This window comes from Rhinopithecus bieti, unplaced genomic scaffold (genome assembly GCF_001698545.2).
Source record: "Rhinopithecus bieti isolate Rb0 unplaced genomic scaffold, ASM169854v2 scaffold_11401, whole genome shotgun sequence".
Classification (NCBI taxonomy): domain Eukaryota; kingdom Metazoa; phylum Chordata; class Mammalia; order Primates; family Cercopithecidae; genus Rhinopithecus; species Rhinopithecus bieti.
In genome coordinates this window covers 1697753-1720397 of record NW_016807151.1, presented here as the reverse complement: position 1 = coordinate 1720397, position 22645 = coordinate 1697753, and the positions used below count along the sequence as shown (strand labels likewise).

The following is a 22645-nucleotide window of genomic DNA, read 5'->3' as shown; positions in this document are numbered from 1 at the left end:
AAATCTGTTGTATTCCTGGTGAAACCAATATATCCAACCCTAATATACGTGGGACTCTTATTTCAACATTTCTTTTCAATAACTGTGAATTGTTTTTTTTGGAATTAGATATTTCAGAACAGTAACTATGGGCAGAGTCTGTCCACCTGCAGTCAGTTGGAACCAATGGTTTGTCTAAGTTAGGTCTAAGTCAGCCTTGCTTCTGAAGTTGCTCTAACATGACATCTTTCTTTTCACAAGCTGTCATTTACCAAATTAGTATTTTGAGTTAAGCATTGTATGAGCATTAACCCAGCCCCACAACATCACTAAAAAGTACTCACTGCCTCTGTTTTATGAATGAAACCAACTCACAAAGAAATTAGGTGACTTCCTCCTAATGTCTTTTGAACTCCAAAGGCCATGCTTCTCACCAATCACCCCGCACTGCCCATGGTTTCCAAAACCAGACACTCTCCTGCGAACAAATATCTATTTTGTGAGGGAAAAAGTAGAGGCTTTGGAGTCAGACAGACTGGCTTAACATCCCTGGGCCTATTCCTTTATGCCAAGAGAATATAATGATCTCCACATTCATAGAGTTCTAAGGGGATTGTTAAATATGAAACTGTGGTCAGATTACTTCACCTTCTGACTCTCTCTGCTTCCATCCCCTTGGCTGTCATGTGGAACCTTGTGGAGTTCCCCAACTGAGGCAAAACAAGGGAAAAGGGGTTATGGACGAAGGGAGGAAGAGAAGGAAAAGAAGCTTCCATTCCTTTTCCAAAAAATTAAAGGGAAATCTGAGACTACATAGAGATTATTCACAGTGCTGGTGCTTTCAGCAGAGTGTGGGCTTTTAAAGCATATTCATAGGCAAAATCTTAAAAAAAGTCAATGCTTACCAGTTTACCTACCAAAGTCTCAGGAGGTTTTAGTGGCATATTAAGAGAAAACAATGAAAATAGCTGTCCACTTACTATCTGTTGTATTTCTGTAGTGTGAGGATTTCAACTCTATCCTCATCAGAAAAAGAATGTCATATTTCTAAGGACTGCATGCCCTGATGAAAAGGTTTTTAAAAAAAAATCACAGAATTTCTCTGATTCTGTTGCAGGATGGATCACACCTATATAAAAGTTTGGGGGACAAAATTGCATTTGAAGGTTTCAATCAGCTATGTATATAAAAATCCCACTTTAATGCATCCCTTTTTTCTATTCAGTATAAAACACAGGCCAACAGAGTGAGAAACGTAAGTGAGATGGTTGGTAGAGTTTGGGATAGGCCTGAGGTAAAGCAACCAGACAGTGAGGCCTGCTTATGAAGTGTCTCAGCCAAGAGGCAACACTAACTTTATGATCCATTTATAAACACGTTGAAATTCTATTAGATATGCACGGATAAAGCCAATGATTCTGGTTTTCTACTAGATTAAACTGCTAGCATTCTCATCCAACTACATCAGGGTAACATCGAAAATCCACAATAAGAAAACCACTGAATAATGGTGTTTATTTAAAAATCTTACTGTGGGCTTGAATTTATAAGGCATTATCAGGGAATCTTGAATCTGCAACACCTATAAACAATGAACAAATAAGAGAAATAACAACACAAATCTGCCAAACTACACCACTGGCTTCTGTGGGTTTCCAGTTTGCAGAATGCAGATCATGGGATTCTCAGCCTCCATAATTACATGAGCCAACACCTCATAATAAGTAAATTTCTCTCTCCCCCTCACTCTCTCCATACAAACACATATGCATACACACACCACACACACACAAACACTACTAGTTCTGTTTCTCTGGAGAACACTATTTTAAATAATAGACCATGTGAATGGATCAAGAAATGTGGTATATTTGTAAATGGAGTACTATTATGTGCTGCTGTTTTCTTTGGGTCTATTATAAATAAATCTGCCATGATGTACAAGTCTTTGTATGAAAATATGTTTTTGTTTCTCCTGGATAAATACTTAGGAAGAGAATGCTGGTTCATATGGTAGGATATATGTTTAACTTTTTAAAGAGACTGTCAAACTGTTTTTCAAAGTGGTTGTGCTATTTTACACTCCCACCAGCAGTTCATGAGACTTCTAGTTGTTTACATTCTCAGCAACATAATTGTAGATTTATTTCTACCTGCAGTTTCATCAGTTTTTGCTTAATGTGTTTTGCAGCTCTAATACTAAGCATATAAACATGTAAGACTTTGTGTCTTCCAGATAAACTGACCGCTTTATTATGAAATGATCCTCTTAATCTTTAATAATATTCTTTACTATGAGCCCTATTTTGGCTAATATTAACATAGCCATTCCAGCTTTCTAGGATTAGTGTTAGTATGGCATATCTTTCTCCAAACTTTTCTCCATACTTTTCCTTTTTACCTATTGGTATTTTTGTATTTAATGAAGGTTTCTCGTAGGCAGCATACACTTGGATCTTGCTTTTAATCCAAACTGACAAGCTCTGCCCTTTAATAGGGGTGTTTAGGCCATTCACATTTAATGTGATTATTGATGGGCTGGATTTAAATCAACCATCTTGATATCTGTTTTTAATTTTCCCCATCTGTGCTTTATCACTTTTCACTTCCTTTTCTGTTTTTTTTTTTTTTTTTTTTTTTTTTTTGAGACAGAGTCTCGCTTTTTCCCCCAGGCTGGAGTGCAGTGGCATGATCTCGGCTCACTGAAACTCTGCTTCCTGGGTTCAAGTGATTCTTGTGCCTCAGACTCCTGAGTAGCTGGGATTACAGGCACATGCCACCACACCCAGCTAATTTTTGTATTTTTAGTAGAGACAGGGTTTCACCATGTTGGGCCAGGATGGTCTCGATCTCCTGACCTCAGGTGATCCGCCCACCTCAGTCTCCCAAAGTGCTAGGATTACAGGTGTGAGCCACCATGCCTGGACCCTTTTCTGCCTTCTTTTGTGCTGTTTTTTATGATTTCATTTTTATTCCTTTGTTGGCTTATTAGCTAATAATAGGTTGCTTTCTGGTTTATATTATGCATTTTTCATTTATTACAGTCTACCATTAAGCACTATCATTCTACTTCATGTATGGTATAAGAACATTAAAATAGAAAACTTCAATTTCTCCTTTCTTGGCATTTTGTGCTGCTGTTCTCATATATTTTACTTCTATATATGTTATAACTCCCCACCATATACACTTATTACTTTCATTTTAAATAGTCAATTGTCTTTTTTAAAGTTTTAAATAATGAAGAGAGGGTTTTAAAAAATAATTCCCCACATACATACTTACATTTCCAGTGTTTTTCATATATGTATGTAGATCCAGGTCTTCATATGGTATCATTGTACTTCTGCCTTAAAGACTTCCTGTAACATTTCTTATAATGCAGGTCAGCTGGTGATGAATTATTTCACCTTTTATATGTCTGAAAATGTTTTTATTTCACCTTAGTTTTTGAAAGATGTTTTTGCTAGATATAGATTCTAGGTTGATCATTTGGTCCTTTCAGTTCTTCGAAGATTTGTTCCACTACCTTCTGGGCAATGAGATTTCTTCTGCCATCCTTATCTTTGTTCCACTGTATATAATGTGTTCTTGTTCTCTGGCTACTTTTAAGATCTTTTTCACTTGTTTTAAGCAATTTAGACTACGGCATTTTTGAAATAGTTTTCTTCATATTTCTTGCACATAGAGTTCACCAACCAATGGATCTGTGGATCTGTAGTTTCCACCAAACTTGGAAAAATGTTGGCCATTCTATCTTTTTAAAAACAATTCTATTGGGTATGTTTGAGGTTTACAACATTTTACTGGCTACATACAGGTAGTAAAATGGTTACTTACAGTGAAGTAAATTAACATATTTATCATCTCACATACTTTTTTGTGACAAAAGTAGCTAAAATTACTTATTTAACAAAATCCCCAATATAATAAAATTTTATTAACTATTGTCCTCATTTGGTACTTTAGATCCCTAGACTTGTTCATCCTACACATCCCCTACTTTGTATCCTTTGATCTCCATCTCCCAATTTCCTTTCCCCTCCCATCTGTGGTATTTTTTTTTTTTTTAATTCCACATGTAAGTGAGATCATGCAAAATTTTTCTTTCTGTTTCTGGCTTATTTCACTTAGCATAATGTCTTCCAGGTCCACCCATGTTGTAGCAAATAGGAGGATCTCCTTTTAAAGGATAAATAATATTCCATTTTGTATATACACCACAACACTTTCTTTATCCATTCATCCACTGATGGACGCTTAGGCTATTTTCATATCTTGGTTATTGTGAATAGTGCTGCAATGAACATGGGAATGCAGATACCTTTACAAAGTGGTAATTTTACCTTCTTTGGGTATATACTCAGCAGAGGGATTGCTGGGTCATACGGCAGTTCTATTTTTTTTTTTTTTCCGAAACGGAGTCTCGCTCTGTCACCTAGGCTGGAGTGCAGTGGTGCGATCTCAGCTCACTGCAACCTCTGCCTCCCGGGTTCACACCATCCTCCTGCCTCAGCCTCCCAAGTAGCTGGGACTACAGGCACCCGCCACCACACCCAACTAATTTTTTTGTATTTTTAGTAGAGACGGGGTTTCACTGTGTTAGCCAGGATGGTCTTGATCTCCTGACCTCGTGATCCACCCGCCTCAGTCTCCCAAAGTGCTGGGATTACAGGCGTGAGCCACCGCACCCAGCCTGGTAGTTCTATTTTTAATTTCTTTAGGAACCACTACACTATTTTCCGTAATGGCTGTACCAATCTATACTGCCATTAACAGTGTACAAGAGTTTCCTTTTGTCTACACCCTTGTCAACATGTTATTTATCTTTTTGATAACAGCCATTCTAACAAGTGTGAGGCAGTATCTCATAGAGGGTTTTGTATTGTTTGTTTTGTTTTGAGACAGAGCCTTGCTCTGTCACCCAGGCTGGAGTGCAATGACATGATCTCGGCTCACTACAACCTCTGCCTCCCAGGTTCAAGTGATTCTTGTGCCTCAACCCCCTAAGTAGCTGGTTACGAGCATGTGCCACCATGTCCAGCTAATTTTTGTATTTTTAGTAGACATAGGGTGTCACCATGTTAGCCAGACTGGTCTTGAACCCCTGAGCTCAAGCAATCTGCCTATCTCTGCCTCCCAAAGTGCTGGGACTATAGGCATGAGCCACTGCACCCAACCTCATTGAGGTTTTAATTTGTATTTCTCTGATGATTAGTGATGTTGAACATTGTTTCATATACCTGTTGGCCATTTTTATGTCTTCTTTCTTTTTTCTTTTTTTTTTTTTTTTCTTTTCTTTTGCAGACGGAGTCTCAACCTCTGTTTGCCCGGGCTGGGAGTGCCGTGGCCAGATCTCAGCCTCAACTGCAAGCTCCTGCCCCGTCCCGGGTGTCACGCCCATCTCTTCCTGCCTCAGCCTCTCGAGTAGCTGGGACTACAGTGCCACGGCACCCTCCGCCCGGCTAGTTTTTTTGTGCACTTTTTTAGGTAGAACCGGGTTTCACCGTGCTTAACTCAGGATGGTGTCGCCTCGAGTCTCTGACCCTCCGGTGATCGCCCGCGCTGCTCGGCACTCCCAAAACGTCCTGGGACATTACACGGCTTGAGCCCACGCGCCCCGGCCCCTTTATATCTTCTTTGGAAAATATCTGTTTAAATCCTTTGCCCATTTTAAATTGGATTATTTATTTTCTTCTATTGAGTTGTAAGAGTTTTAAAATAAATTTTGATACTAAGTCCTTATGAGATATGTGGTATATGAATACTTTTCTAGTCTGTAGGTGGCCTTTTCCCTGAAACATTTTCAATGTTTTCCTTTGCTGTACAGAGCTTTTAGGTTGATGCGGTACCATTTACTTATTTTTGCTTGTATAGCCTGAGCTTTTGGTGTGATAGGTGTGATATCCAAAAATCATTGCCAAGGTCAATATCAAGGAGTTTCCCCTATGTTCTCTTCTAGGAGTTTTATCATCTCAGGTCTTAGACTTAGGTCCTTTATTCATTTTGAGTTGATTTTTGTGTCTAAGAGCCCAATTTCATTCTTCTGCATGTGGAAATCTAGTTTTCCCCTCACCATTTACTGAGAAGACTATCCTCTCCCCATTATGTCCTCTTGGTGCCCTTGTCAAAAATTAGTTGACCATATACGTGTGGATTTATTTCTGGGCTCTCTATTCTTCCATTGGTCTAGGATTCTGTTTTTATGCCAGTACATACTGTTTTTATTACTACAGCCCACTAATTTTTCTTCCCCAATATGTAATCTGACTTCAATCCCATCCAGTATATTTTTTCATCTCAGAGACTGTAGTTTTCATCTCTAAGTTTGACTTTTATCGTTTAACATCTTCAATGCTTCTAGTTAATGTGTACAATCTTTCCTCTAGCTTCTTGAATCTATGGAACTCCATTATAAGAATTCTTTTGATATCCTGTCTACTAGTTCTTTCTTTCTGTCTGTCTTTTTTTTTGAGACAGAGTCTTGCTCTGTCGCCCAGGCTGCAGTGCAGTGGTGCAATCATGCAATCATGGCTCACTGTAGCCTCAGCCTCCCAGGGTCAAGTGATCCTCCCACCTTAGCCTCCTAAGTAGTGCCCAGCTAATTTTTATATTTTTTGTAGAAAGAGTCTCACTGTGTTGCCGAGGTTTGTCTCAAACTCTTGGACTCAAGCAATCCTCCTGCCTCAGCCTCCCAAGGTATTGAGATTACAGGTGTGAACACCACATACAGCTTGTCTACTAATTTTATCATCTGTATCATTTTCCTGCTTCTTTGCTTGTCTGTTTAGTTTGATTTGATGCAGACATTAATTTTACCTTATTGAATGCTGCTTATTTTTGTGTTTCTATATTCTTGAGCTTTGCTTGGGTTTAGATGTTATGATTTTGTGGTTTTTTAGGTGGAACCAGAGCAGCTTTAAGTTGGGACTAATTCTGCCTCATTACTGAAGCAAAACTCTTCCAAGTACTTTAACTGATATTGCATGAATTATGCAGTTTCCACCAACTGTTGGAAAACGAACCGTATTCATCTGCTCAGGCTGCCATAACAAAATACTTAGAAATGATGGCCTAAACCAACAGAAACTCCAGCACTTTGGGAGGCCGAGGCGGGCAGATCATGAGGTCAGGAGATTGAGACCATCCTGGCTAACACGGTGAAACCCCATCTCTACTAAAAATACAAAAAATTGGGAGGCCGAGAACGGTGGATCACAAGGTCAGGAGATCGAGACCATCCTGGCTAACACGGTGAAACCCTGTCTCTACTAAAAAATACAAAAAACTAGCCGGGCATAGTGGCGGGCACCTGTAGTCCCGACTACTCGGGAAGCCGAGGCAGGAGAATGGTGTGAACCCGGGAGGCGGAGCTTGCAGTGAGCCAAGATCGAGCCACTGCACTCCAGCCTGGGCGACAGAGCAAGACTCTATCTCAAAAGCGACAACAACAACAACAGAAACTGATTTTCTCGTAGTTGTGGAGGCTGGAAAGTCTTACATCGACGTCTGTCAGTGTTCAGTTTCGGGTGGGGCTTTCTTCCTGGCTTGCAGACAGTTGCCTGCTCTCTGTGTCCTAATCTGGCTGGAGAGAGAGCTCTGGAGTTTCTTCCTCATCTTCTACAGGCAGCAGTTCTATTGAATCAGGACTCTACCCTTCCAGCCTCATTTACTCTTAATTACCTCCCTAAAGGCCCTTATCTCTAACGCAGTCATGTCGGGGGTTACGACTTCAACATGTGATTTTGGGGGAAACACAGTTCAATCCATAGCAAGAGCTTATTCCCAGGCCTGTGTGAATTTTGAGGGTTGTTACCACTCATCATTTTGGGGGGCTCTTTTGGGTAGTTTCTGTGTACCCATAAACTGATCAGTACTCAAACAAAGATTCTCTGCAGATGCCTAGCACCCTGCTCAGGGCATCTCTCTGCTCTCCTGCACTCTCCCTTGTGAACTCCAGCTGCCTTTTCCTCCCCAGACTTCCAAACTCCATTTCTTCAACTCAGAGAGACCATGGAGCTCTGCCTGGGGTCCTACCTGCTGTGCCATGACTAGAAACTCCAGACGTAAGCTGGGGCAACTGGAGGGCTCAGTTCACTTCTCATTGATTCCGGTCCTTTCTTGCCTAAAGTTTAATGTCAAGTCACCCAGATACTCCTTTCAGTGTTTTCAGTTGTTTCAGGAAGGAAGGTAAACCCAGGCTCTGTTCCTCCATCTTGTCCAAAAGAAGCCTGTCCCATACACTTCAATTTCTATGCCTCTGCTGTACTTCCCGCCACCTGGAACATCTTTCTTCAACTGACAACCACTAATTATCCTTTAGACTTCCACAGAGATGCTATTTTGTCCACAAAAATCCTTCCCGAAAGACTTCAAGGCTCTGCTAGATGCCCCTCCCACATCACCTCCTCCCGCCACAGCACCTTCCATGCTGTACTGGAATTAGTTTTGATTGTCCAGAGAGCCTCCACTGGAATGCAAGAACTGGGGGGCAGGGACCTACACTGTGCACTACTCTATCTCCAGCACCTAAGCAGAGTACCTGTGACACAGCAGGTGCTTTGTAAATATATTTGAATGAATAAGCAAATGAGAAAACTTTAAAGTGACCCGATGGCAGCTGTATCCACATTTATTTTACCACCGAGGTTTGTCCTGTACCATGCATTTCCTGAAATATTATAAACCATCAGTTGTAATTTTGAAGATATTTGTTGGAACAAGCTATATTTTAAAATTAAAAACAGTAATGATTAGATCAAATGGTATTCCCACCCCACCCCACATGATAGCAGTTCCCCATACTATAGGCTCTCAGCCTCCCATACCCTGAAGGAGACAATCTCTTGCTGAAGGCTTTTACTTTTAAAATTCAAACCCATTTCAGAGATAAAAAAGTATTTTATCATATGTTTATTGCCACCCAATTCCATGTAACAAGGTGGACCCAGTATAAACACTCCCTAAGAAATTCATATTGTGACCTACTAGCTTCTCTCCAGAGTCAAATCTTTGTCCAATCATTTCATCTGAAATTAGCAGAAAATAACGTTAGCTTTACTTCCTTGAGTTTTACTTCTTCTCCATCTCTCAGGAAGGTAAATTTGAAAGGACTCAGAAAAACATAAGTGATAACAAAGGCAGATGAAATGCTGAAATGTCAACCTCCAAGATGGAAAGCGACATTTGAAAGTGGTTGTCACTGCCTAGATGGGGACTGGCTGACTACAATCTCAGAACCTCAGGGGTCTCTCCAGTACCAGGTGGCCATACAGGAAACTGAACAATCTGGATACATTCTAAACTGCAACTTTTCTGGAGACATCAATAAGAATACATTTGACAGTTACCCCACCTCCATTCCGTGACACTGTTTTGAACCCAGGAAGATGCTTCCATAAAATCCCCCTCCATTCCTCCACAAAGCAAAAGCCCTCCTGCCTTGGCCTCCTAAATTGCTGAGATTACAGGCATGAGCCTGTAAACCTGCATAAATGGAGACTTCCAACATTAAGAATTAATTTAGTAGAAGATAAAAACTAAGACCCATCATCCGAGTTTTAATTCTTATCAAATGCAACCGCAGTTTTGTGTGGAGCCTGAAAGTGAGGCAGTCAGACAACAAAGCTTCAACATCTTGCCCACCAGAGAATTCTAGAAGGCCAGTACTTACACTGCAGGGGTTGTTGGCTGTCTGGGCTGGGCTGTAGAAGGACCCCCACTGCGTGGTTCGCCTCTCTTCCCGGGAAGGGGTGCTGTTTGCGGGCAGGCCAGGTGGAACTCCGGGGCCCACGCCTGCGGCACTGGCAGGCTGGCTGCTGGGGGCCACGAGGGCAAAGGCGTCATCCAGGAGGGAGTGCATGGTCTGGCGTGCCTCCTCGATGGACGGCTGGGGTGGGATGTACTGGGAGGCCGGGAAAGGAAGGGCTGGATACCTCCCCAGTTCCACTGAGGATGGTGTCTGCACGTCGGCTGGGAGGTCAGGATCCGACTACAGTGGGAAATGGCAAAGGAAAAATCACACATGAGTTTTTGTGGCAACCCTAAATGGTTTTCCTGACACTAGGGAAAAGTTCTACCGTAAGAATTAAAAAATGACAGTTGAGGCTGTGCACAGTGGCTCACACCTTTAATCCCAGGACTTTGGGAGGCCGAGGTGGAGGAGCACTTGAGGCCAGGAGTTCAAGACCAGCCTGGGCAACACAGTGAGACCCCATCTCTAAAATAAAATTTAAAAAAAGAAATTAGCCAGGTGTGGTGGTGTTTACCTGTAGTCCCAGTTACTTGGGAGGTTGAGGTGGAAGCATAACTTGAGACTAAGAATCTGAGGTTGCAGTAAGCTATAATCACATCATTATACTCCAGCCTGGATGACAGAGTGACAGAGTGAGACCTTGTCTCACAAAAATTAAAAAATGACAGCTGAGGAATGTGCGTTACATTTCACGGGAAGGAGAGGGGAGGCTTGAATCAGAAAAAAAATTGCCAAAATTCAACAATCATTTTTTCAACAACACTCAACTATTTACAAGGCATTTCAGTACCTTTTACTGAACACTTTTACTGTAAAAGTGAACACTTTTACTGAAAGCCCCTAAACAGCCAAAAAACTTATTTCAAAGTTTATGTATTAAAAAAAACTAGTAAAATTTCCATAGCTAGCAGTCAAAAAGTTGTCTATTGACTATCAGAAAATAGCCTTAAAAGATCAAAACTTTTAAAACTATGCATATTAAAACTATGTATGCGGGCTGGGTGCAGCGGCTCACACCTGTAATCCCAGCAACCTGGGAGACCAAGGCATGAAGATAATTTCCAGGGAGGCCAGGAATTTGAGACTAACCTAGGCAACATAGCAAGAGCCCCATCATTACAAAAAATTGCTGAAAAGTTAGCTGAGGGTGGTGGTGAGTACCTGCAGTCCCAGCTACTCACGAGGCTGAAGCAGGAGGATCTCCTAAGCCCAGGAGGTCGAGGTTGCAGTGAGCTATGATTGCCCCACTGCACCCTAGCCTGGGTGACAGAGTTCTAGACTCTTAAAAAAAAAAAAAAAAGCCTATGTATGTGTGTAAGCAATTACAGTATCTATTTTGTGAAAACTATTCAGAACCATTTGTCTTTAAAATGAAGGTATCTCTGGATCACAAGAGTCATTAAGAAAGGTTTAAATTGGCCAGGCACAGTGACTCATGCCTGTAATCCCAGCACTTTGGAAGACCGAGACGGGTGGATTACCTGAGGTCAGGAGTTTGGGACCAGCCCAGCCAACATGGTGAAACCTTGTCTCTACTAAAAATACAAAAATTAGCTGGGTGTGGTGGTTCATGCCTGTAATCTCAGCCACTTGGGAGGCTGAGGCAGGAGAATTGCTTGAACCCAAGAGGTGGACATTGCAGTGAACCGAGATGGCTCTCTTGCACTCCAGCCTGGGTGACAAGAGCGAAACTCTATCTCGGAAAAAAAAAAAAAAAAAAACAAAGAAAGGTTTAAATTGTGCTCTATACCTATTGTTTAAGAGGTAGAAACATAAGTAACAATAAAGATTTTTTAAATCTCATTTCCCAATACTGTTATAAGCAAAACACAGTCATAATATATGCAGGGTAAACTGTGAGAGACAAAACCAGGAACCAACAAAGAAGAGTCATCCTTTCTGGTCTTATAGGCTCCATGAGCCCAGACAGCATGGTGACTGCAGCACACACAGTGAAGAGAGAAAAGGTTCTGCCCGAGGGGCTGGGGACCCCATCCCTCTGTGAGGAAGGTGGGCAGCTTCTATCTAGAATGCTTCACTTGCCACGTGCCTGCAGTTTAGCCCAGCTAGTTGGATCACTGGACTTAAGGGGCCAAGGAAGACATTCCCTTGCCCGTCTGGATCCGTGAGTCTATTACAAAGATAAACTACTCTATAGACATATCCTTAACCTTAGCCCCTATCTGGAAAATGCTTCTATGGGTGATCAGTTATTATTCCTGCCAGCGTGAAGGGCAGTAGGTTCTTAACTCCAAACTGAGAGAGAACCATACAAAACTAGTAAACCCAGTCAGCCCACAGACAGGTTTTGCTTGGCCTGCACACTCTTTTAATTGATAGCCATTATTTTAAACATCTGAAAATTTTACAGTAACACTCAGATTTCTGGGTTCTCTTGACTAAGTCTGAAGCTCTGGCATGACCGGGCCCTGACTCCACACAGAAACCACCAACTGCCGGAAGCAGCGACTGCCCTCGTGAGATGGGGTAGGCGCTCTTCTCTCCACGGCAGTCCCCACTGGTGACCTCCCTCTCTTGCATGTGACACGCTTGGGCTTATGAGTCCATTTCTCCCAAACTGCAACATCCCAGTGGAGGTTCCACTAAATGAGATTTGTCATTGAGAAATTCTAAATGAGAATCCGGGGCTCCAAGGTGACCTCTAGTTGACGATGTCACCTTGGAGGGAACCTGTGCTCCTTTCCTTGTGAGGTGGAAAAAGGTCCACAGTCACACCCTTCTCCAATTCTTGATTTTTTTGAGGAGCAGATGAGGAAGACTGGTCAGCAGTATACCACCAACCTACGGCTCATGTGTGGAAGGAAGGGAGGGTGTGTCTGGAAGAACTGCCTACTGGTAAGTAAGAGGGTTTCTCCAGAAACAGAAGTGATGTTCCTGGCGGTGATTCCAGTGGCTGCCTATGAGGCTCTACTGCAAGGAAGCAAGCAGTGTGGTGACACAAAAAACTGCAGGCACAAACTGAGATTCCACTGTGGGAAAGGATCTCAGACACTTGAGTAGAGTCTCCAGCGGCTATAACCACTGCCAATCTCATTCTCCGTGGCCAGAATTTCAGAGAAGACTAAACTTCTATACCCAGAGAGATGATCTGCCTATGGGAAGGACAGTCCCCTTAGATTCCCACTGGCCCCCATGAATTCTGCCAGAAGGCCAGGAGCTCCTGGGCCAGGACGCTTCCATTTCCTGTCCTTCACCTTCTTGTTTTCTCCTCATTTTGCAGGCAAGACTACAGAACTTGCAGGCCAAGAAGAGGATTTACTCAACTTCCTATATTCTAACATCTATATTTAGACTATAGATGTTTCACATGTAGATGTGTTCAGATACAGTTTATCTATCAGTCTTCGGAAATAAATGTACATCTTTTTACTGTTAGTCATCAAAGTTACGGATTTTGGTGCCTATTTTGCAGTCTGTTGGGGGTGTTGTAAGAGGGTGTCCAGACAGCCTGGTTGTCCAGGACAACCTCAGTTTATGCCTGTTGTCCCACGGTAATGATTAATAGTATACCCCCTTACACTTTCAAGTGTCTGCATTGGATGACAAATTACATCAAACTTTTTCCAGACAGTAAATACTTTAGGTTTTATGAGTCATATAATCTGTCACAACTACTCACTCTGCCTTGCAGCAAAAACAGTCATTGGTAAAGCCAACAAACGGGTGCGGTTGTGTTGCAATAAAACTTTATTTAGGTCAGGTTTGGTGGCTCATGTCTACAATCCCAGAAATTTGGGAGGCCAAGGCAGGAGGATAACTGAGCCCAGGAGTTTTGAGACCAGCCTGGGCACCAAGGAGAAACCCATCTCTACTAAAAATACAAACATTAGCCAGGCAAGGTGGCATGCGCCTGTAATCCCAGCTACTTGGGAGGCTTAGGATCACCAGAGCTTAGGGAGGTCAAGGCTGCAGTGAGCCGTGATTGCACCACTGCACTCCAGCCTGGGCAACAGAGCTGGAGCGTCTTAAAAAAAAAAAAAAAAAAATTACTTACAAAACATGCAGCTGGCTGGATTTCTACCGAGGCCTGAATTATAATGGTAACCCCCATTACAAGGAACCAAGGAATATTTCTCTTGGCCTTAGGAGAACACACCCCTCAAGGAAAAGATATTTTTGAGGGGAAAGTGGAAAATTGAAGGTAATTCAAAAACGCATAGTACTTGCCCAGTACAGGCTTGAAGATGAAAAAACAAAAACAAAAACAAAAAACCCTGTACATGTACCACTGACGCTAAAATAAAAGTTGAGGGGAAAAAAGATAAACTACCGAAGAAAAAATGAGCTCTGAGACAGGCATGATCTTTTAAAGTATGTGTTTCAGAATTCAAAATCTGAGGAAGATTTTTATTTTGGGGAAATCTTTGAAACAAGGAGCCACTGAAGGCAAGCACCCTCTGGGGCGGTGTCTTCCAAGAAGAGGCTGCTCTGCACCCACAGAAGGAGGAATCTCTGCACTCCCTGCTAAGGAAAAAAGAAAACGATGCAGCAAGCCACCGCGAAAGAAGGCTAACCTAGGGCCACTGAGGCAGGCGAATGAAGACAGCCAGGAGAAGACAGGTTCCTCCCCATACAAAACTCAATCATTTAAAAAAATCAAAGGGAGGGGACTGAGAGGACTCACCACAGATTCCTTTGAGAGAGGAGCCCAGGTTGGCTGGAGAAGTGAAGGGGTAAAAGGGATGCTGCCCCTTCTGTTAGTTCTACACCATGGCAAGTCTCCATTTGGCACAGACAAAAGCTCCGGGTGACAACCCTGGGGAGCCCTCCCCAGATCAAGCCAAACCCCACAGATGCCCAAACACCCCCAGAACCCAACACAGCACAAGAGCGCCACCTACTGTAAGAGCAGCCATGCACCGCATTTAGAAAGTAACAGGAACTACTCAATTCCTCGTACTGAGGAAGAGTAGTTTCATTTACAGACAGCCCAACTCTCTGAAATCGCACCGATCCTCATGAGGAGATCAAGAAGGTCGGTCTTTAGGACCCTAGAAATACCATACATTCCTAAGGAAAAGTCTGGTTCTTTCAGATGATAATTCAGTTGTATTTAGGCTCCATCCCAGAATAATGTTTGGCACATTTGTGTAATTATATTTAGCGTCTTTAAGTGCTTGTTATTTATATAATTTAGGAGAAAAATACAAAACTCAACTAAGAAATGACTGCTCACCATTTCTATGAGCTCAATCTAAAGCGATCACATTCATTATAAATCCCTTCTCGAAGGGTGTGCTTTTTGCTAACGTGTCTCTTAAACAAGGCTGGCTCTGTGAGTGCCTCCAGGAGGAGAAAGGGGCCTGCTGCAGCAAGGCAGGGCTCTCCTGGCACGGAGTTTAGGACGCCCTGTGTTTCCCAGTGCTGCCGGAGTTAGCTGCACCTGGCTCGCCCTCTCTGTCTTGGGGTGTCTTTGTGTCTGTATTTCTCATGGGTGGTTAAGTGAGGCTGGTTCTCTCTCCCCCACTCAGTGCAGTCTGTGTGTATGCACCTTACCCTATCAATATCTGCCTTTAACACTTCAAGCAAATCTGTCTGGACCTCTTTTACTTTGGAAAAATATAATCCCCTATTTATTTATTTAGAGACAGGGTTTTGCTCTGTCACCCAGGCTGGAGTGCAGTGGTGCAATCAAAGCTCACTGCAGCCTCAACCTCCTGGGCTGAAGCGATTCTCCCACCTCAGCCTCCCAAGTAGCTAGGATTACAGGCAGGCACCACCACACCTGGCTAATTTCTGTATTTTTTGGAGAGACGGGGTTTTGCTATATTGCCCAGGCTGGTCTCCAACTCCTGGGCTCAAGCGATCTGCCCACCTCAGCCTCCCAAAGTGCTGGCATTACAGGCCTGAGCTACCATTCATTATTTCTTAATTTCTATTAACCCCTTTCTCCCATAAAAGCAAAATATATATAAGCAAATACGCTATCTTCTTAGCATTCCAAGGACAGTACAGGGAAATAAAACCCTAAATATCCCTCCTCTCACTAGGAAATCCAGCCGGGCTAGCTCTCAGTAGAGCATAAGACTCCTGATCTCAGGGTCATGCCCTCACACCTGTAATCCTAGCACTGTGGGAGGCCAAGGCGGGTGGATCACTTGAGGCCAGGAGTTTGAGACCAGCCTGGGCAACATGCTGAGACCCCATTTCTACAAAAATTTTTAAAATTAGCTGGGCATGGTGGCACATGGCTGTGGTCCTAGCTACTCAGGAGACTGAGGTGGGAGAATTACTTGAGCCCAGGAGGCTGAGGCTGCAGTGAGCCTGGATCACATCACTGCACTCCAGCCTGGGCAACAGAGTAAGACCCTGTCCCCAAAAAATAAAAATAAACAACAAAACCAAATAACCCTCTGACTAGGGAGAAGGAAAAAAACCTTGAGGATATTTCTCTCTCTCTGTTTTCCAGTTAACCTCAAAAAAGTCCCACTGTGAAGTCTGAGAGAACGGGGCTTACATATAGAGAGGAAAAACACGGAGTGTGTTTCCAGAGGTGGCACTCGGCAGCACCCTGGTTGACAGGACTCAACACTCCCCTCAGAAGGGATGGCACCCCGCCCCACCCACTTCATGACCTAGAGGGCCCGGGCGCATCAGCCATCAGGCATCAGGCACCGACACCACACAGGGCGGCAGCCAGTGCTGCTGCTTCTCCTCCCCCTTCCGCACATCTTTCTAGGAGCCTCCCTGCCCTGGTTCCAGAAGCCGGAGTCGGCAGCACGCACTGGGCATCCGATGTAGGCCGAGTTGTGGACGCCGGGGGGCCTCCTGTAGGTGCCATCGCTGTCTGTGGTGATGAGCCGGTCCTTCTCAGCGTCGGCAGGACAGCCGTTGACCTGGTGTTTCCGGCGAGGCTTGGGAGAACGTTTTATCCGTGAGCTGCCAGGAAAAAGAGAAATTAGCTTCGTAGGAAATCACTCTTTTTGCCACTGGCTTATCAACTAAACACTAAGTACCCCGAGTACCTAGGATGTGCTGGCCCCTGGAAACACCCCGTAGGATATAAATGCCACGTAGGACACAGTCTCTGCCCTAAGGAAGCTCAGAGCCTACCTAAACAGACCTATTAACCCACGTGGAGCAACACAGAATGATACAAAGCCATTCGTAATCATGATATTATTTAACTGTATAGATGTTCAGAAAAGGAGAAGTCAGTGGGAGCTATTAGTCCCATGGGGCTAGAACTAGGACTTTTTTATTTTATTATTCTTTTTCTGAGATATAGTCTCATACTGTCGCCCAGGCTGGAGTGCAATGGCACAATCTCAGCTCACTGCAACCTCCACCTCCCAGGTTCAAATAATTCTCCTGCCACAGCCTCCTGAGCAGCTGGGACTACAGGTGCCCGCCACCATGCCCAGCTAATTTTCATATTTTTTGTAGAGACGGGGTTTCACCATGTTGGCCAGGCTGGTGTTGAACTCCTGACCTCGTGATCCGCCTGCCTTGGCCTCCCAAAGTGCTGGAATTATAGGTGTGAGCCACCACACCTGGCCCACAACTAGGTCTTGAAGAGTGAATGAGACCTGAAGCCAGGCAGGATGTGGGAAGCGGGTGCCGGGGCAGAAATGGCAGGCAGACAAATGTTCAGGGGCTACCAGGCCGTCTCCTGGGTGGCAGTTCTGTCCGTGTGGCTGACCTGTGGAAAAGAGCTGGAGCGGAGGGGCTGGGCTGGCCTACGACGGAAGCACAGGTCCCACCTGGCAGGCAACAAGAGCCGCCTCTCTTGCTTTGAGCCTCCTCTCTGCTTTGAGCAGAGAAAGACATACATGAGAGCCATGATTAAGGAAAACGCATCTATGTCGGGGACGGGAGTCTGGAAGACCAGGGGAAGGTAAGACCCCAGACCCTGCAGGCAGCTGTGAGAAAACCAATGAAGATCTGCTGGGCCCCGGCCTGGGTGGCTCTGGGAGATGAAACTATTGGAGGTGACAGAGTGCGAGGTGAGGAAGAGCCAAGGACACCACAGAAGGAGCCGGTGTGGGAAGGAAAGGGTGAGTGCAGTTTTAGACAGGCTGAATTGGAAGAGACGGATTAAATCCCCAGGAAATGCCTCGACGCAGGCAGAGGGGCAGAGGTGAGAGAACAAACAAAGCCGCCGCCTCCCACACCAAGGTGACCCTCAGCCAGGGGAAGCCTTCCCAGTGGCCTCCACATCCTTCTGGGCATGAACCCCTTCAACTGTTTTCAGAGACCTCCACGTGAACACGGATGGGGTCCTTCTGTCACAGGTCCTGCAGTAGCAGAGGGGCTCCTGTCCTGCTCCTGTGCCCCACAGCACCTCTGCGCACCCGCCCCCGCCGCCTAGCCGCAAGACCCCAGCCCACCTCTTCCTGGGCTCTATGAACACGGAGGGCACGCTGGCCGTGGGGTCCAGGATCTTGTCGATCTGCATCTGCGCCCTGCGGTACACCCGGTGTCGCTCCTTGGTGTCACCCGAGGACAGTTCGTCCACCACCGGGAACTCGTAGTGCCCGCGGCGCTTGGCGCGCAGGCGGATCTTGTTGCGATGGTGCTCGATCTCAGACTTGTGCCGCAGCGCGGTCTGAATCTGAAGAAGGGTGAGGGAGAGAAAGACAGCCATGGAGGTACCGGGAGGCTTCTGGGACACACACTTTGCAAAGTCTTTATTTATTTTTATTTTTATTTATTTATTTGAGACAGAGTCTCACTCCTGCCCAGGCTGGAGTGCAATGGCATGATCTCAGCTCACTGCAACCTCCACTTCAAGAGTTCAAGTGATTCTCCTGCCTCAGCCTCCCGAGTAGCTGGCACACACCATCATGCCCAGTTCATTTTTTGTACTTTTAGTAGAGATGGGGTTTCTCTATAGTGGCCAGGCTGGTCTCGAACTCCTGACCTGAAATGATACAATGATACACCTGCCTCAACCTCCCAAAGTGCTGGGATTACAGGTGTGAGCCACCATGCCTGACCAGCAAAACCTTTTAGGAGCGCCTTCCTGCTGTGCTCCTCTCACCCACCCTTCCTGCTGTCTGTAAGCTCCAAAGTCACCGAGAGGGCAACAGGCACAGCCCAGGGAGGAGCAGACACCCTGCCATCCCACAAGCTTTACCCTCAAGCACTGCGTGGTGCACTGGAGTCTTGTCACCATCCCCCAGAGCAGGGAAAAAAAGTCACTCGAACCTTGGAAATCGGCCAGTGACAACTTTGAAGAGACATTTGATAACTAGAAAAGAATAAATAAATATCTTCCTCCTTTAGAGATCTTTAAATAGGACAGATACAAAGAAGGTAATTACCTAGTGTCACCGAAACAAGTTCCCTGGCATGAGACCCCCTGCCCCCAGAGTGGCATCCCCAAAGACGGAGACCTGAACTGGGTCGTAGTGTGAGGAGGATCAGAAGCTGAAGTGGCTCTTTCTGAAGAGGACAGCTCCTGGTCGGCCACGCTAACACTTTTCTGCATGTCTGCCAATGCGCCCCACAGTGTCCATGCACAGTATCTGATCTCCAACAAGCGTGATGTTTTACATTAAGAATCCTTGTCAGCAGCTTACGCCTTTAGTAACCAGTTGACACTGTACCTTGCACTCATTTTCAAACACTGACCAAATCAGAGTGTGAGGTTTTTTTGTTCTTTTTTTTCTTTTGAGACAGAGTCTCACTCTGTCACCCAGGCTGGAGTGGCAGTGGCGAGATCCCAGCAAACTGCAACCTCCCCTTCCCGGGTTCAAGTGATTCTCCTGCCTCAGCCTCCTGAGTAGCTGGGATTACAGGCACCCCCCACCAAACCCAGCTAATTTTGTATTTTTAGTAGAGATGGAGTTTCACCATGTTGGCCAGGCTGGCCTCAAACTCCCAACCTCAGGTGATCTGCCTGCCTTGGCCTCCCCAAGTGCTGGGATTACAGGCGTGAGCCACTACGCCTAGCTGAGTTTTTAAATTAACAGACTTTTAAATAAAAGCAAATACCTCTTTGTTGATTTTATTGGTTTCTGCCACTCGGTCGGCTGGAGAGGGGCGCTGGATGGGAGGGGCCGGGATCGGCTGCATGGCAATGAGCTGGATCTTACTGGGGACCCGCCGGCTAGCCTCCGGGGGGCGGGAGATCCTGTCCACGTGCTCGAAGATGGAGGCTGATGAGTGCTGCTCATTTCCCGAACTGGGCAGTGGTGGCCCTGGAACAGAAGGAAAAGCAAAACATATACACAGAGTCATCTAAAGAAACAGCAAATAATCAAAATTGTGAATTATTCTTTAAATAATCAAAATTGTGAATTATTCTTTAAATAATCAAAATTGTGAATTATTCACAATCCTTGGATGGGCCTCTGACCAAAAATACATCCCCACTGCAGTAGCAGAGTGCTTGCAATTTCGCTCTCTGAGCTTAAATAGTCTGGGCTGTATACTGTATCCTCTCACTTCATTAAAAATTACGAATACCCTGAGAAGAGATGGGAGGAAATCATTATGATACTGTGTCAAAAACTGCAGTGTTTTGTCTAACTGTGGTTCAAAATCTTCAGTCAGAAAGAATGTAGGACAGAAGGAGCCTGAAGTTGCTCAGCAGTCAATAAGCCATTCACAGAACTCTTAGAAAACACATTTATAGCAGCTCTAAGCTATTGCTACCATCTGGGAGGGAGCTTGCCGGAGTGATACAAATTCAGTTGCCAAGGCAATGTCGTACTACAGAGAAAACAGAAGACCGGTACATGCAGGCAGGTACCAGTTAACAACGGCCAATTCTGGTTTTTCAGTTCTGATGTGAAAAGAAAACGAAGTTGAAGACACATGAGAAGAAAAACCCTGTTGCTTGCAGGGAATTAGTTCCTACTTTATTTTTTTTATTTATTTTTTATTTTTTTGAGACGGAGTCTCACTCTGTCAGCTAGGCTGGAGAGCAACGGCGTGATCTCGGCTTACTGCAACCTGCACCTCCCAGGTTCGAGTGATTCTCCTGCCTCAGCCTCCCAAGTAGCTGGAATTACAGGTGCGTGCCACCACGCCTAGCTAACTTTTGTATTAATACTTTTAGTAGAGACAGGGTTTCACCATATTGGCCAGGCTGGTCTTGAACTCCTGACCTCAAGTGATCCAGCTGCCTCGGCCTCCCGAAGTGCTGGGATTACAAGTGTGAGCCACCGTGCCTGGTGCTAGTTCCTACTTTAAAAACAGGTGAAGAGTACATGTATAAATGGTTACATGGCAAATTTTAGGCCATGTATATTTAACCACAATAATTTTCTTAAAAACTAATCAGAACTGTGAAAAAAAAAAAAAGAAATTCAAATGCACCAAAAAAGACAGAAACACTTAAAATGTTAACAAAGACTGAATCTTCACATGATGGGTGATTTTCCCAATGTCTTTTATTTTGATAATGAGGATTTTCTGTAATAAGTATTATTTTTATAGTAGAGATAATCCTAACACACTTTAATTTTGAAAAGAGAAAGAGAAAAATGAAGACAGGTTGAATAGAAAGAGCTAGTTACTCACACTTAAGAAAGTCAACTGGCCAGGCACAGTGGCTCAGGACTGTAATCCCAGCACTTTGAGAGGCTGAGGCAAGAGGATTGCTTAAGCCCAGAAGTTTGAGACCAGCCTGGGCAACACAGTAAGACCTTGTCTCTACAAATTTTTTTTAAATTAGTTGGGCGTGATGGCACACAACTGTAATCCTAGTCACTCAGAAGGCTGAGGTGGGAGGATCCCTTAAGCCCAGGAGGTAGAGGTTGCAGTGAGTCGAGATCACGTCTCTGCACTCCAACCTGGGTGACAGGGTGAGACCCTGTCCTCCCCCTGCCCTCTAAAAGAAAAAGATCAATTGATGCCTTTCTTCTAATTAGCCGCAGTCACTTCTGGATGCTGCTTTCAAACAAATGGCCAGCAGGCTGACAGAGGGAATAAGTGCATGCAGAAACTGCTTCTAAACAAAAGCCTAACATTTGAAACTTCAAAGCATAAGTGAAAAACACAAAGGTCTCTCCTCAGTGTAAAAAACATAGATGAGCAAAGCAGGAAGAAGCAGTAGCTGATGTTTCATATAAGGAAAGCACAGCATTGCTATGTAAGTCTGTACTTTCTCTCAATTTGAATTACCTTCATTATCCCAAGCAATGAAAAGTTATTTGTCTGATTCTGAATGAATGATGTCTGTCTTAGCCAGGGGGCACCATTGTCTGGATTCCAGCTATGCTCAAGCTTTCTTTCCTGGCCCCAGACCCAGAAGGAACCTGACTATTTGTGCATTTGTGCAATGGAAGCACAGCCAGGCACCACCATTCATCGGTGGCAGCTACTCAAGTTGCAGGCATAATGCCTAAAAGGAGATCATGAGCTTCACCAGATAGGCTAGCCCTGCTAACCCAGACTTATAGAGTAACAGCAAATGTCACAGAGGGTAGCCCATTAAGCTACTGATATCTAGAAGTGGGATCACTTTCCTCCAGGGTGGCAGAGACCCCTGGGTTGCTGGGAGACAAAGGTGACAGGCATTAAAAAAAAAAAAAAAAAAGGCCCCTCCTCACTAGGCTGTCAGCCCTGCCTGGGTACCACTGGAGTGGCAGCCTGAGACTGGGCTCCTGTCCAGAGCCTGACTCACTCCCTCCCACTGTAGTCACGGCCCTTGCTTCATCCTCACTGAACTGTTCATAGACTGCAACCAGAGAAGGAGGGGATGCATAGACCCTGGGCCACTCTACACAGCTGAGGGACCAAGCAGAGGAGAGGAAATAAGAGGTGCAGAAAGTCTTCCAGCTTCCATACTGCCCAGAACCCAGTCCTTCGACATGGCTGAAAAGAGGGGCTTTTAATTTTTTTTACATATACATATAATATATATCACACATATATATTATATAATTATATCACACATATTATAATTATATATTTTATTTATAGACCTGTATATTATAT

General features: G+C 44.5%; 1 protein-coding gene across 1 annotated transcript in view; it reads right to left on the bottom strand.

The window, feature by feature from the left end:
- Positions 1-22645, bottom strand: part of KIAA1549 (KIAA1549 ortholog) — a 155616-nt gene that overhangs the window by 16749 nt on the left and 116222 nt on the right. Inside the window, exons 14-17 of the mRNA XM_017880382.1 lie at positions 19694-19899; positions 18085-18308; positions 16480-16633; positions 9653-9970 (exon numbers count right to left, since the gene is read on the bottom strand). Of these exons, the coding sequence (XP_017735871.1) occupies positions 9653-9970; positions 16480-16633; positions 18085-18308; positions 19694-19899 (902 nt within the window). The remainder of the gene's footprint in view (positions 1-9652; positions 9971-16479; positions 16634-18084; positions 18309-19693; positions 19900-22645) is intronic.